This window comes from Sceloporus undulatus, chromosome 2, assembly GCF_019175285.1.
Source record: "Sceloporus undulatus isolate JIND9_A2432 ecotype Alabama chromosome 2, SceUnd_v1.1, whole genome shotgun sequence".
Taxonomy (NCBI): Eukaryota; Metazoa; Chordata; class Lepidosauria; order Squamata; family Phrynosomatidae; genus Sceloporus; species Sceloporus undulatus.
Genome location: NC_056523.1, coordinates 285,707,235 through 285,724,172, shown reverse-complemented (window position 1 = coordinate 285,724,172; position 16,938 = coordinate 285,707,235). Strand labels below are relative to the sequence as shown.

Sequence of the window (16,938 nt, the reverse complement as noted above, 5' to 3'; positions counted from 1 at the left end):
AGAAAGCTCTCTACGCTGCACGTATTGCCCCTCTATAGGAACAAAGGAAATTCCTATAACGAGTCTTGTCAGATAAGTCGAGTTTTTCGCCAGACACGGTCTACTCGTTGTCCAACCCACTTCACCTTTCTGAGTTATTCTATATACCATGGTCGGTGGTTTGAAAGGGGCTGGCAAGGACGCTTGAGAGTGATTGTGTCGATAGCCTTGGTAAGATCGTTATTCCAGGTATTAACCAAAGCTTCGACAGAATCACCAGCATTACCAACCAATGAACCCTCCAAGTCTTTCTGGAATCCAATTGGTTCTATTAGCCTTCGAGGACGGACCATTCTAATGGGTCCTCCACCCCCGACGAGATGGACAGTGGCTCTGAGTTCAGCCTTGATCAAGAAATGATCCATCCATGGCAATGGGGAGGTTTTTATTACCTCCACCCACAGATATTCCTGTTCTGTACTAAAGACCGCATCAAGTGTATGACCCGCACAATGAGTAGGCCCGCTGACCAATTGGGATAGGCCCATGTTTGTCATGGATTCCATGAACTCCCGAGCCACACCTGTAAGATTTAATAGACTGGTCTCGAGTGGGATGTTGAAGTCGCCCAGAATTAGAAGTCTGGGTGACTCCAACAGCAACTCTGAGACCAGCTGTGTCAGCTTGGTTAGGGAATCTGTTAGACAACGAGGTGGACGGTATACTAACAGAATCCCCAAACTATCCTTGGTCTTCAGGCTTAGGTACATACACTCGAAGTGGACCATTTTCTGGACAGGTATCCTGGTCAAGGTAAGGTTGTTTTTGTGAACCAGAGCCACTCCACCCCCTTGCCCACTTCCCCTTACCTGCTCAATGACTCAATACCCGGCTGGGAGGGCCTGTGCCCAAGTTATTGCACTGTCCTCTCCCAACCTGGTCTCAGTAAAGAAAGCCAGGTCGGCCTCTTCTTCTAAGAGAAGGTCGTAGATTATATGAGTCTTATTTTTGACCGACCTGGCATTACAAAAGAGCAAGCCAAGGTTTTGTGGCATGGTTGGTAGACTCTCCAATCCATTTTGGGGAACAGAGTGTACTGAAGGCAGGATAGCTTTCAAATATCTATCTTGCCTTCCATTGTAACAAACTTTCACTCTGTTACCATCATACCTTCCTTTCCCCTGCACAACTTCAATCCTCACTCTTATCCTGTGCATTTTGGTTGGCAAATAAAGGTGTCACTGATGGATTTTTGTTTGTAAGTGATAAATACAGTTGACCCTCCATATCCATGGATTCTACATCCATGGATTCAACCACCCATGGCATGGAAATACTAAAATAACATTTAAAAATCCAAAAAGTGAACCTTGATTTTACTATTTTGTATAAGGGACACCATTTTACTATGCCATTTATATAGTGCATTTATCCATAGGTTTTTGTATCCATGGGGTGTCCTGGACCCCAACCTCAGTGGATACTGAGGGGCCCACTGTACTCTCTACTGAAGAAGCACAAGGTACATTCCAAACAGCAAATGGACAAATTGCCAATGTCGATCAAAGACAATGAACTAAATGACACCATTGATCAAAGAGAAATCTTTCAACAATTTTAAGAAATATTGGAAATTGTTTATTACATACTTGCCATGCTGTTAGGGATATGAATCAGCTTTAACAAGCTTGAAAAATGTGGGCTAGACATGGTAACTGTTACATGGATTTGTAACTGGTTGACCGGCCGAACCCAAAGGGTGCTCAACAATGGCTCCTTTTCATCCTGGAGAGAAGTGACCAGTGGAGTCCCACAGGGCTCTGTCCTGGGCCCAGTGTTATTCAACATCTTTATCAGTGACCTGGATGACAGAATTGGGATCATACTTATCAAATTGGCAGATGACACCAAATTAGGAGGAATAGCTAATACTCCAGAGGACAGAATTAACATTCAAAATGATCTGAATAGACTAGAAAGCTGGGCCAAAGCTAACAAAATGAAATTCAACACGGAGAAATGTAAGGTACTGCACTTAGGGCAGAAAAATGAAATGCACAGATATAGGATGGGGGACACCTGGCTGAATGAAACTACATGTGAAAGGGATCTGGGAGTCCAAGTAGACCACAAGCTGAACATGAGTCAACAGTGCAATGCGGCAGCTAAAAAGGCCAATGCAATTTTAGGCTGCATCAATAAAAGTATAGTGTCTAGATCAAGAGAAGTAATAGTGCCACTGTATTCTGCTCTGGTCAGACCCCACCTGGAATATTGTGTCCAGTTCTGGGCACCACAATTCAAAAAGGACATTGAGAAACTGGAGCATGTCCAAAGGAGGGCGACTAAAATGGTGAAAGGTCTGGAAACCATGCCCTATGAGGAACGACTCAGGGAGCTGGGAATGTTTAGCCTGGAGAAGAGAAGGTTAAGAGGTGATATGATAGCCCTGTTTAAATATTTGAAAGGATGTCATATTGAGGAGGGAGCTAGCTTGTTTTCTGCTGCTCCAGAGAACAGGACCCGGAACAATGGATACAAGCTACAGGAAAAGAGATTCCACCTCAACATTAGGAAGAACTTCTTGACAGTAAGGGCTGTTAGACAGTGGGACACACTCCCTCGGAGTGTAGTGGAGTCTCCTTCATTGGAGGTCTTTAAGCAGAGGCTAGATGGCCATCTATTGAGGATGCTTTGATTGGATTTCCTGCATGGCAGGGGGTTGGACTGGATGGTCCGTGCGGTCTCTTCCAACTCTATGATTCTATGATTCTATGATTTAGGTTTTGTAGAATAAAGAGTTTGTATGTTGTAGAGGCAGACAGTAGTATAGGTTTGTTTTTGTTGAATAGCTTATTTTGTTGTGTTATTGTTGTTTGTATATACATGTTATAGGTATATGTATAAAATTTGTTTGTGATTGTGTTCAGATTTAATAAAAAGCTTAAAATATATACTCTCTGCGAAGAGGCATAAAATATATGCCAAACGTCAATTTCTCAGACCAGATTTCATCTGTTTTAATATGCAATGTCTCTGTCCTGACAGTTAACTGCTTGCTATTTTCCAGGGTTTCCAGCCCTTCAGAATCATAGTAATTAGTTGATCGGTGGCATGTGCCTACAGGGTCACCATCAACTAGCTTTTGACATGCTAGTGTTTCATTCCTGCTTCTCATTTTAGATGAGCTATGGAGTTATTAGCATAAATTTACTGTCCCAGTGTAAAGCTTTTATTCTGCCAAAAAATGACATAAAAGCTGTCTCCATTTTCTTTGTTACATTATAATATGCAAATCATAGTCATGCTATTTTAATGTCACTTCTGTATATCTGCACCAAAAATGTAAAAAGTATACTGAAAATACACCCCCCCCCACCTACAAATAATGAGGCAGAAATGTATTCAGTAGCAAGATAAAACCTTCTGTCATAAGTATTGTAACTTATAAACACTATTTCCAGGCACTAAAAGTTATAGAAAAAGTGATACACAAAACAGTACCTTGCAGGACAGGCAGATAATGTATTGTTTAATATAGTAGATCCTGCTAGTCCCTGTGTTCTTGAAAATGGTCATCTACTTCAGGTATTTACAGGTGATACAACACTTTGAATCACAAGGCTGCAATCTAGAATTGCTGGTGTGTTTTCAGGACAAATAAAACATAGTTTATTTCTTTTTGTTAATTGGTGTGTGTGTAATTTTGTCTGTAAACAAATATATTCATATTTTTCTCTTTTCTGATCTGTTTTGTCTTCTATACTGTCTAGAGTTATGGATTTTTTTTCCCACCAGAAATGTGACAATTAAGCTCTTTAGTATTTATCTCAAGAGGGAAAAAAAGCTGTGTCTTTCTATCTACAAGCATCACCACAACAGAATGCAGCTAAACTGATCTTTGGGCCAACTTACATTTGACACTTCACATTCATAGTTTAATCACCTCATTGTTTTCATAAAGCATTAAAACAGTTGGATACCATCATGCTAGTTCCCTAACACCCAATCTTTTATTAATTATGACATGGAATGGAGAGGTGCCCACATTAGACCAGCACAATTGTGTAGTATCATTTCTTGGCAAATTTATAGTGTCTAATATTTTCCTATACATTATGGATTATACCTATTCATTTGTAATTGTTGGATTATTTTTATTTTTATTTTTCAACAGTAGCAATAATGGAATTAGTAACTTTGTATTACTTTCACAAAAAACTAAATTTTATTGACTTTATACTTATTCTAAATATGTATGTAAAATGGATGGATACTGTATAAGGATATATATTAATCTATCCTATTATAATTTTCTTTGCAAAAGTGTCAGAGTTCATGCAAAAAGTCACAGTTCATGCAGTATGTGTCATTTCTAGAGAGTTTTAACATAACAGTCTTGAATTTTTACACACTTTTAAATCTTCTAACAAAACATTTATTTGGCTAAATTCTGTGGAAATGTTGAATTGCTGAATGGGGCTTTGTTTAAATTGTTCCAGATCTTGAAAATATTGTGCTAATGGGGAAGGTTTTTTAGAAGGCAGGAACACTGTTCCAGCAAAAATACAGCAGTAAATTATTCTGCTCCGATCATTTTGGTTTCCTTGGGAATTCATTCCCACCATTGTGAGATGACTAAGCAATTGCCATTAAACTGTATGGCCATGTAATTCATGTTGTTACAAAGCCATAAGAGAAGCAAGACAACCTTTGTGCCAGGATGAAACAACTGATTAGGCAACCAAGTCCCTAGACTCTGTCTTCTTGCTGTTCTTCACACATTTTGGCATACTTCATATAGAGGCTGCTAGAAATTCTGGCTCAGCTGTTTGTCCATCACTAGGGCTAGATTAGTAAAGATTTTAGTAAAGAGAAAATATAAAGGGAAACAGACCAATTGAACATAAGATACCCTTACAAGCAGCATCTGGTGGTTTCCAGGTAACTGAACAGAAGCAGATCATAATAGACCAACCTTCGTTGTGATGTTATTTCCAAAGTACATGAAAGATAAAATATGGTCAGGATATTGGTTTGTTTGATTGTTTATTGGCCAGACTTCTGTTGGTACAGAAAAATACCTTGGTAGTTCAAGACTTTTTGTTTCATTTTTGTTTTTGTTACATGGGACTGTTTGTCAAAAAGAATCAACACTTTTATCTCAACACTTTTCTTTCATCTCAGTATTAGCTACTCATCCATTCTGCCTGATGAAGAGTTCAGTGCTGCTCAGAAACATGCTTATTACTATACTCATAAAAGTATCAATAAAATAAATATTTTAACCATTTTATCCTTTGAATTAATTCAGAATTATTGGATGTTTCTTATCATTTAAGGTTCCTTGAAAGCTAGGTGGTTTGTGTTGTGGTTTACAGGATGACACTGGTGTGTCATGTAATGAAGTAGTTTATGTAAGGAAGGAACTAATATACAAGACCTGTGCCTGCTGTTGCAAGGACTCTGTATACAGAAATCCAGAAGTTCATGTGAATTTCTGTGAATTATCTTTAATGCCTTTTTACTTGGCTCATTCATATAATACAGTGAAAGGCTCTTAAATCAAGCCTTTCATTTCCTATACAAGGAAAGGCCTAATTTAGCAGTTAGTAGTCCTTGTCACATGAATGAGGGCTAGTCATATTTTCCAGTTGTGGAATTTTGAGTGCTTTGTTGAGTCCTAAGGTGAAAAGTGGCTTAGCTTTTTTGAACACTTTTTTGAATGTCACTTCTTGAAGATATAGAAAGGAAATGGACTCTCTTTTGGCAGAACCATCTTTGCTGGATGCAGAATAAACAACTTTGAAAGTTGCTTGGGGGAGGGGGGGTTCAGTTATGGATAGATTTCATAACTTGAATTGGCAAAGAAATAACAAATATCTAAAAGGCAGTTTGATGCACCTGTGTTCCTTGGTTTAATCAGAGTTAGTTTTGGTCCATTATTTTCATATTGATTTAATTTGTGCTCTTTGTCTTGTATCGATCGTTCTGTGTGTTGAGAGGACATCAGACAAACAGTTGTCTTTTATTTACTGAAGAAACAATCAAGAAAATCTGTCAGCAAACTGTTAAATTAAACATATTCTCAAAGGACTGCTGCCTAGAGGCAGAATATGGAAACAAAGACCTTTTGTACTTTCTTTGACTTGCCATGTCTCCTTGTAGGTATTTTGTATAGATGATACCGGCATTCATCCTTGGAGTTTATACATGAACAGATCCAAGGTGATAGTTGCTTCAAATTGCATTGCATAGCTGATACCTCTGTCTGGCAAACCAGAATGTAGTAATGTGTCTTAATGAGAGATCTAGTTCAAAAACTTCAGACTAATGACTTCTCACACTACATAATTAGACTATTTCATATAAATTAGCCTATAAAAACATACACACTTGCTTGGAAAACATGAAAAGACTATTTTTTTTTATTTTTAAAATTCACTGTGACAGAAAAGAACTAAAGAAGGATGGAAATTGAAGGGGAAAAAATAATTATGTGCACACAGCTAATGGACTACTAATAGAGCTGTTTCAAGCTACATAGAATCTACGAAAATTCTCACAAAAAATCTGCCAACAAATACGGAAAACAAAACAATGGTTCACAGATAAGAAATGCCCAATATACATTCCAGTCCCCAGGAAATGGGGCGTCAGAGATTGCAGTGATCAGGGACATAGACAAGGGCAGGGGGGGGGTACTTTGCTTGCATGGGAGATTAATCCAAAGGTTCTATGATCACTGCAGGGACGTAACCAGAATTTTGGGAAGGGAGGGCAGACTAAGAGTCTGGACCCTCCCCTTCCGTTAGATACAATGAATGGTGTGTGCGCCCACCGCGCCCAAGCCCCATTATAATGGTGGCACTTAGTCTGCCCCCCCCTTCCCAAAATTCTGGTTATATCCCTGAAGTGATCATAGGACCTTTGGATTAATCTCCCATGCAAGCAAAGTGGTGATCAAAATTTTACAACAAAGTATATTACCATATATGGAGCAAGAAATGCCAGATCTCCAAGGTGGGTTTGGAAAAGGAAGATAATGGAGCACACCAAAGAATTTAAAGGGGGGGGGGTAATAGCTTGAGCTTTATAGATTGTAGAAAAGCCTTTGATAGATCATTTTAATAAGCCTATGTATTGTTCTTTTTAAAAATGGGTGTGCTACAACATTTAATCATCCTCAGGCATAATGTGTGCTCAGGAGAAGAGATCATCATCAGGAGAGAATGTGGAGAAACAAAATGGTTTCCAATTGGTAAAGAGGTCAGGCAAAGCTGCATTTTATTACCTATCCTGACTATCATACATACAGCTGGACTGGACTCTGAAGAAGGAGGCATAAAGTTTGGAAGAAGGAACATCAACAGTTTAAGCTATGTAGATGTCATCATGCCACTAGCAGCAGAAAATAGCAAAGACTTGAAACAACGATTGAAAAACATAAAGGAGGAAAGTACAAAAGAAGGGTGAACATTAGGAAAATGAAAACAATGACTACAGATGATTTCAAGTAGCTGACAAAGGCCTTGAAATAGTTATATTTGCCATAACTTCCAGTTGACCTCGACACATGGCAACTTTGTAGATGAGATATCTCCAAATCCCCCATTCTCAACTGTTCTGCTCCTGAGGATTCAGACCCATGACCTCTCCAATTAATCCTAAACATCTGACATGCCGTCTTCCTCTGTTTCTATTGCCTTCTACCTTTCCTGGTATTACAGTCTTTTCTAATGAATTATGTCTTCTCATGATGTAGCAAAAGTACAACAGCTTCAACTTAGTCATCTTGGTTTTCAGGAAGAGTTCAGATTTGATCTTTTCCAACTGCTTTATCACACTAGGGGGCAAACAGGATTTAAACGAGAGTTAAACTAGAGAAAAGCAGGAAATGCCTGATGTTTATCCTTTGGCCACTCATAGTATTTTCAGCACTCTTGTCGAGCACCACATCTCAAATGAGTTGATTTTCTTTTTAATCTGCTTTCTCTACTGTCCAGCTCTCACATCCATACATGATGATTGGGAATACCATAGCTTGGATGATCCTAACTTTGATGCTCAGTGTCATATCTTTGCATTTTGTGATCTTGTGTAGTTATTTTATAGCTGTTATTCACATTCCTAGTCTTCTTCTGATTTCTTGACTTCAGTTTCCATTTTGATCAGTGCTGGCTCAGTCATAAATCATGATGGAGACTGCAGTCAAGATAAGAAAAAAGAATGTTTCCTGGATTCAGCCCACTTGCTGTCCTCTTTTTGTCTTTCTTTCTCTTTTTCAGTAGAGGTAGAAAATGATGGAAAAGTGAAACCAGATGAACTCTGAACCAAAAAATCTTCCAAGGAATAATTATGAGGAGAAGAATTCTAAAGCTCTCAAAGGAATTCCCTGTCATGCAGGTCAGGCAACAGTCAAGCTTGTACCTCACCCCAGTGGTGTCACTAGAGGGCTACATACTGGACCAGGTGACACCCTAAGTGGGGGGTGACACCACTGCTCCTCAGACATCTGCCTTTTGGCAGAAGCTGGTTGTGGCATTCACTTGTGTTCCTTTAAAATGCTGAAGAGATGGGGTGAGGCTCAGTGGGAGGAGAAAGGAGAGCCCTAGATTTTTTTAAAAAATAATTAAATTTAAAAAATTAATTTACAATATTTTTAAAAATTAAATTTCTTTATTCTTTTTAAATTTTCTTTTAAAAAATCACCTTTTACCAAATTTTCACTTTAGTCACTTGAAACTATGTGCATGTAAATGTATTGAGACTGTGCCTATGACACTGTAATTTAAAAGTATATATCATAGACTCGTAGAATCATAGAGTTGGAAGAGACCACAAGGGCCATCCAGTCCAACTCCCTGCCATGCAGGAAATCCAAATCAAAGCATCCCCGACAGATGGCCATCCAGCCTCCGTTTGAAGACCTCCAAGGAGGGAGACTCCACTATACTCCGAGGAAGTGTGTTCCACTGTCGAACAGCCTTTACTGTCAGGATGTTCCGCCTAATGTTGAGATGGAATCTCTTTTCCTGCAGCTTGCATCCATTGCTCCGGGTCCTAGTCTCTGGAGCAGCAGAAAACAAGCTTGCTCCCTCCTCAATATGACATCCCTTCAAATATTTAAACAGGGCTGTCATATCAGCTCTTAACCTTCTTTTCTCCAGGCTAAACATCCCCAGCTCCCTAAGGCATTCCTCATAGGGCTTGGTTTCCAGACCCCTCACCATTTTAGTCGCCCTCCTTTGGACACGCTCCAGTTTCTCAATGTCCTTTTTTGAATTGTGGCGCCCAGAACTGGACACAATATTCCAGGTGGGGCCTGACCAGAGCAGAATATAGTGGCACTATTACTTCCCTTGATCTAGACACTATACTTCTATTGATGCAGCCTAAAATTGCATTGGCCTTTTTAGCTGCCGCATCACACTGTTGACTCATGTTCAACTTGTGGTCTACTTGGACTCCTAGATCCCTTTCACATGTTGTCTCCTTAAGCCAGGTGTCCCCCATCCTATATCTGTGCATTTCATTTTTTCGCCCTAAGTGCAATACCTTACATTTCTCCCTGTTGAAGTTCATTTTGTTAGCTGTGGCCCAGCTTTCTAGTCTATTCAGGTCATTTTGAATTTTGATCCTATCCTCTGGAGTATTAGCTATTCCTCCTAATTTGGTGTCATCTGCAAATTTGATAAGTATTCCCCCATTTTTTCCTCCAAGTCATTGATAAAGATGTTGAACAGTACTGGGCCCAGGACAGAGCCCTGTGGAACACCACTGGTGACTTCTCTCCAGGATGAAAAGGAGCCATTGTTGAGCACCCTTTGGGTTCAGCCAGTCAACCAATTACAAATCCACGTAACAGTTGCCTTGTCTAGCCCACATTTTACAAGCTTGTTTGCAAGAATGTCATGGGGAACCCTGTCAAAGGCCTTACTGAAATCAAGATATACTATATCCACAGCATTCCCTTCATCTACCAAGCTAGTAATTTTATCAAAGAAAGAGATCAGATTTTAATTTTGCTAGTTGTTTTATGTCACAGCTGTTACCATTACAGTCAGTGATATGCAGGAATTATAATTAATGAGTAATGTTAGTACAAAAATTATCACAAAAAATCTGTATGAATAATAATAATAATAATAATAATAATAATAATTTTTATTTATATTTCCCCCCTCTCCCTGCAGATTACATCAATAAAAATACCAATACCATATAAAATACATTCAGTAAAATAGTGACATTACTACTAATACAATATATTAACTAAATCATCATCTAAAATGCATACAATTACAGACAGAAGTGGAGCATTTTCTTAAAATCTCTTATAACAGATTAGGTGGGTAGGCCTGCCAGAAGAGATCGGTCTGAAGTGCCTTCTTAAAGGTATGGTGTACGAAGGGAGAAAGTTAATGGGTCGGATGACATCATGAGTTAATGAACCAGGTGACACCAACCCTAGGGACGCTACTGCTTCACCCTTGAGCTTTGCAGTAGCATAAGCTTTCCTTGCATGGGAGAAGGGGTCTGAAGACCTTTCTGAGCTTGGTGTCCAAATTGCTGGACTGCTCAAGTGAAGAGCTCACATTTATGACTGTACAAAGGCCACAAAATACAAAAAGTTATTTTAAAGGTGAGGATTTAAATATGCATAACAAAACTCTGAAGTTTTAAAAGTAACATTGGCCTCACCTTTCATAATACTGTACAAGACCATTGTTAACACTAAAATTTATTATAATTAATATTATAAAATTGTACACAGGATATAGGTCATGTGTCCATTAATTTCTTAGCCGAATGATTCATTAGCATCATTTACATTAAGCTGGAACAATCAGAAGCAATAGAAATAGAATTTCTTGTAAGTCTTAATGTTACACAAATTTAGTGGTAAGCCTGCTGCCAACATTTTGACAAACAGTTAATGTAATCAGTGTCATCTCTCTATATTCATTAACTTCATCATTCACTGAGTGTTTATAAGGAGCTACACAGACTTCTGAAAGTGCGTTGGCCTTGCCACTACTATTCTTTTCTATTCCCCTATTCTCTGTTACATAGATTTGTATTTAGCTGATCAGCATTAATTTGTCTCCAAACAGTTCATATTTGTTCTGTAGTGTGAATTTTGTTATGTGAGGTTTTAGGATTTATTTATTACAGTTATCACACCATTTAAAACAACTCAATGGAAAATACAGTAGATGCTCAAATTGTTGCACAAATACTGTACATGTTTAGTGTTGTATTTTTAAGCCTGTCCATTATGACTCTCTGTGGTATGAACATTTTTAAGAATCTATCTGCTTCTAGAATATGATTTCAAATGCCTCCAGTGCGATAATTTACATGGCTAGAAATCCTAAGTAGGGTTCTCTGTCATAGATGTAGGAATACAGCTGTCTTCTATCTAGAAGAGACCTCATTAAGCCATTGCTGTCTGCTGGCAAGTTCATCTCAATTTATTTCCTTGAACCTCTTGTCTACCAAACACTTTACTCTTTTTGTTGCTGTTTTGGCTACCTCTAGTTATTTGCAGGAGGGAATTGAAGCCAATTTCATCAGCCAGTACTACTGATGGTACTTTTATGAAAGTTCCCCAGTGCCTCATACAATAAACCAATTGATTATATTTGGGACACATCTCTTCTTTGTTCCGATGGATAGATGTGAAAAACAGTTTCCAGTGCATTGTTAATATTTTTAAAAAGTAAAATTAATTTTTACTTCTCTGTTTATTACTTCTGTTTCCTTAATCATGGTGATATGTACATATGATTGCAGGATGAGAAATGAATATCCTCTTAAGGGCTATATATGAAGATTATCCAAAGTGAATGTAGTTCCTAAGAGCCTAAGAATCAATGGTGATGCAGAACTGGCAAAGTAGCAACAAAAGAGAGTAAAGTGCCAAAGTATATTCAGACTATATATCAGAAAAGAGGAGAATAATGTAGACTTCCTTAATTCAGTGCCTTAAGAAGAAGCCACGTTCCTACATGATAGTAATCCAGTGGAGAAAAATATTACATTGGAATTGGTCTTCTTGCATCTTCACCTGTTTCTAACAAAAACAATGAACATAATATCATTTTTCAGGATCATTATTTAATATTTCCAATGGTAGCTTTCTGTCTTAGAAATCCTACCGGTATGTCCTGTGTACAATTTCAAAACTTTATAAGAAGTTACAGTGCACCTGCACCATACGCAGGCACACTATATGCAGCTTTAAGTTTATGCTGAAGCCATGCAATAATGAAATATATGCCATGAGCTGCTGCTAGCACATGCCCCATTTTTTTCAATGGGGTGTGAGCATAGGCGGAATTCCCGTTACGCAGGGGGATCCAGAATGGATCCCTCACTTAAGGGAAGGGCCCACTGTACTAATTTTTGTTAAACTAGTCTTTTTCACTGAGTCAGTACAACACAAACTGCAGTCTTTTGAAGTTCTGTGATGATGGAAAGAATGAATTTAGATCAAGTTCATTCCTAGATAGTTTATAGTTCAGAGATAGAATAGTAGAACTTTTCTGCTTCCTTCTCATTATGGTGGTGATGGTGATAATTAATTTACACATTACTTATCAACTCCCACTGATGATCTTTAAGAACAGAACCATCTCTGAGGCAATATTTCATTTAACTGTAGAAAACAGATTATTAGCTGCAGAATACTAACATCTAGTATTCTGTATCATGGTTATGGATTAAATAACATTGTTATAGGTAATGTGTGAAACCAAATTATATGATCACAATGTGAGGAAGCTAGTATTTTTATAGATCATGGAATCTATTGTCGTTAAGGTATGCAATGGTAGCTTCCATGTTTTCATTTTGTTCTACAGAACATAACATAGAATTTGACATGTAGACTATCACCTGCCCCTTCCCCCTCACCAATAGATAGAATGGTCATGTGCACAGTTGACAAGCAACTGAAGGGTCCAGAGCCACCCAGAGACTTTGTATCCTGGATCAATGTAATGCTGAAGGCCTGGGTGTTTTCCACACAAAGATTCATGTGCTCATCAGGTTATGATGAGTGATGTGGCAGGATGGAGTCCAATGGTATTCATGGGAGTTGAGACAGAGCACTGTAGTTTGCCAAAGCCCTATAGCAAATTTCTCACATACACATACACACCCTACACACAAACACACACCAGGTTCAAGTGGCTATGGTTATAGATTTGTCATGACATTGCATGAGAAGCTGAATTACATGATCATAATGATCTTGGAAAGCCAGTGTTCTCACATATCGTGGGTAAATTATACGTGCATTTTGTAGTATTATCAGCAACAACTCTGTCAGTGTTGTATAACAAAAGTAACTACCTTTTCTTGGCTTCACAGTCTAATTACTATTGGACTTGTTGCACAGAAAAATAAATAAACGTAAGGCTTTTTTAAAATGCTTAGTGAGTGCATTTTGCTAATTTAACCGATTTCCTATTAATTAAAGTCTCTTTGATTTATTTTTCTGCACAAAAGATTACTTCAGTGTGTAAACTGGATAACATGTTTTCATTTTTTACATTTCATATCTTACATGTATATTAAAAGCAGGTGTTATAATGTAAATACTGACACATGACTAGTTAATGAAAGTAAGCAGATGAAAGCATTTCATGTGATGCTAAATCATAAACATGTGACTGCTATTTATTCTTCACAAGAGGAAAGTGTAGCCCTCAAGTGAGAGACTGATGTTTGACAAATATCAGTCTTTCACTCTCCCTTTCCTCTCTCCTGAGGAATTGGAGAGTGGAGCAGGGGGAGAGGGACTGCATGAAACCAACATGCTATTTCAGATAAGAGTCCCTGTTTCTAATAAGGCAAGAGTGCTTCATCTGTAAAACACTTGAGCTTATTTTTACATAAATTGCATCTGGTCCACATGTGCTTGTGAGTTATTTATTCATATTTCCATTGATACAGCATCCATCCACAAGAAGTAGGTCTAAAGACTGCATACAATAAAAACATAGAAATCATCATAAATCAAAAATACATTTCATCAGTCACAGCTTTAACATAACAATCAGATGTCTTTCCATGTTCTGTTTTCTCATTGGGATCCTAAATCTTCCCATTTCTGCTTCAATCTCAGTTCAGTTTGCATCTCTTTTCTTCCTTCCCAAATTGGCATGTGCCACTGTCTCATAATTTGCAGAATTACTAGGTCACAGATTGGTGTGATGTTGCAATCATGGTACTCAAAAACCTTCACATATTTTGTATGGGGAGATGATATCAAATGTTTAAAAATACGACAAAGTAGTCAGTTGTTGATATTCCCTGTGGTTGGTAGCATTTAAATAGCAGAAATTAACAGACAAAATACCAGTTCTGCTACAGTGTGATTAGCCAAATAAAGTCAGGAGAAGAAGAGACTCCCATTTTTAGTCTGGAACTGAAAAAGTATGGTAACATTAGGCCAAGGACTCTTTTCAGATGATAATAACTTTCACATAGGTAGTATACAGTAACATCCAAACCCATTGGCTTATCAAAATGAACAAAATACATGTTGCAAGCTTTTGAAGCTCCACTGGCTTCTTTATAAGATAAGGATGTCAGGTAAAATGTTTTCCTTAAAAATGTGGACTACATTTGCCATGTTTTATAAAAAAACAGCCCCTAAAAATGTTTCCTAATGCAAAAACATGGAGAGCTTCCTTTGAATTCAGTATTCTCTACCTATCAAAGGAGCTTGTATCTTTAGAAAGGCCTGAGACAACTTGGATCTCAAGAGAAGCATCTCTTTTGGTCTTGCTAGTGGAACTTAAAACTTTTTTTCCTGAAGTACCCAGATGGCCTGAAAGAGGAGGGGCTGGCTTGCATGAATCTCCCTCCAACAACACCTGAACTGAGAACAGCAGCATCTTGTCAAAAGGCAGACTTGTGAGTAACATAATCATATTCTTCCCTCTGCTGTATGATATTTAACAGCCAGTGGAGCTTTATTGACCAATAAAGGTATCACTGTTTTGTGGATTTTGGATGTTACTGTACTTTGATACATGGACAGCATGGTTACCCCTGGATATATAGGTAGCAGTTCTGCATATTTCATAGATGAGCTGGGTAAAACTGACATATATGTCACAAGAAGTCAATTTAAATATTTCAGATTCAAACAATGGCTTTGCAGTTGGATGTTGTTTACTCTATAAAGAGATAATTAAGTCTGTAAGCAGATCAGAAGTTAATGAGTCTTACTGAGATGGCATATATGGCAACAGATTCTGCACAAGTCTAGTTACAATTCAGGAAGCATTCCTCTGTCAGTTCTGTCTTGTTTGCAGGCAGAAAACCTCCTTCCAAGTTAAATAATTTACTCTTTGCAAGTTTATGAAGAATTCATGGCAGCATTCTTGGCAGAAAGAGTCAGACTGTGCTGGTACAAAAACTGCCGATTGAAACATTCATTCCCCCAGATGGTAATGACCAGCCTTACTGGCATTTTGAACAGTTCAATTAAATTTCATGAGTAGGTTATTGATAGCTGTCAACCTAATGTGCATGAAACCATTCTGGCTGAAATCCTATATGCATGACAGGAAGTCCAACTGAAATCATTGGACCTTATTTATAAGTAGACATGTAGATGATGGTGTGGTGTTAAAACACCCAGAGGACTGCCAATCAACCAAAACATTTTTATATTTTTTTTTTTATTTTGAGCCTTTTTACCCTGCACTTTAGCCAAAAAATTCCTCAGAGCAGCTTACAAATAATTAATATGACAGTTTCAGGCCCTCAGATTTACAATCTAAAAAACAACAGGACACCTAAAGAAAAGGAGATAGTGGCAAGTGGGAAGCTTAAGTCCAGCAGATGCTGGCTGTTCTTCTTTCCCTCTGAAGCCAGAACAATGGTATTTGGAAGACAAAGAGAGGACTGCTGGCCAGCCACTGGGACAAAGACATAATAGAACTATGCGTCTTTCCCCCCCAACTAATAAAACAAAATATGTTTGTTTGAGGTAAAATCTAACTTTTCCTCCTGCCAAAGTCTGCTTTTGCATTATATCTTAATAATAAAAAATGAGACTGGTGTCCATAGAAGTGCAACACTTTGCGCTCGCCCATAACAGTCCAATCTCTCCGTAGGAGATTAAAGGGTGAATCCAATTCATATTAAAGGTACAATGAGTCCAGTATCTAACCCTGGTGAATTAAATGTTTCCGAGAAGTTCACAAGCAGAGGAAGTTTGAGACATATAATGTTAAGAAGTGAAGTCGAAGGCTTCCATGGCCGGCATCCATAGTTTTTTGTGGGTTTTTCAGGCTATGTGGCCATGTTTTAGAAGATTTTCTTCCTGACGTTTCACCAGTATCTGTGGCTGGCATCTTCAGAGAATGCTTGCCTGGAAAAAGTGGGTCTATATATACTGTGTGAGCCTGGGAATGCAGGGGTGATTTGCATGTGTATTGTCCTCTGCTGATGGCAGGCCTCAGGCTGGGAGGCTAATGCAAAAGAGGATTAGTGTCATGCTGTTGGCCTGATCTGATGCTTTGCTTCCCCTAAAAGGGCCAGCAAAATGCTGCTCTTCCTTAACGTATCAAAAAGCTGCCCTTGCTGCGGTGATTCATCAGCACAACGAGTCTAAATGCTATGTCGAAGAAGGGATGTGATGCCGCCCACCATGCAGTCGGTCGGGTGGTGTGACGCCAGCTTCGGGGAGGATTCAGGGCATCTGCGCGAAGTCACCATGCCCCCACTCCAGCCTGATGCTGGCATTTAATGTTGATCTGTTTAGCCCCTTAGTGAGTTCTAAAGGAGCACTTTATAGAAGGCCATGAGTGAAATCAACCAAGTTTTTCTCACTCAGACCTGATTCAGATGCACAGATCTGAACATCACAGCTAAGTAATATAGATAGATAGATAGATAGATAGATAGATAGATAGATAGATAGATAGATAG

General features: G+C 38.4%; 2 protein-coding genes across 5 annotated transcripts in view; one reads left to right on the top strand and one right to left on the bottom strand.

Annotated features, from left to right (window-relative positions):
• Positions 1–16,938, bottom strand: part of TMEM167A (transmembrane protein 167A) — a 257,207-nt gene that overhangs the window by 127,010 nt on the left and 113,259 nt on the right. The gene's annotated exons all lie outside the window — the stretch shown is intronic.
• XRCC4 (X-ray repair cross complementing 4) overlaps positions 1–16,938 on the top strand; it is a 132,370-nt gene that overhangs the window by 100,064 nt on the left and 15,368 nt on the right. The window contains exon 7 of one of the 4 annotated variants that reach the window (XR_006102086.1): positions 8,268–8,385. The exons of 2 other annotated variants lie outside the window; for them this stretch is intronic. Coding sequence is in view for 1 of the 2 variants with exons in the window: in XM_042450921.1 (XP_042306855.1) it covers positions 14,813–14,828 (16 nt within the window). In the remaining variant the exon portion in view is untranslated. Of the gene's footprint in view, positions 1–8,267; positions 8,386–14,812; positions 14,911–16,938 lie in introns of those variants that run through there. One more of the 4 variants, XM_042450921.1, reaches the window with a different exon arrangement.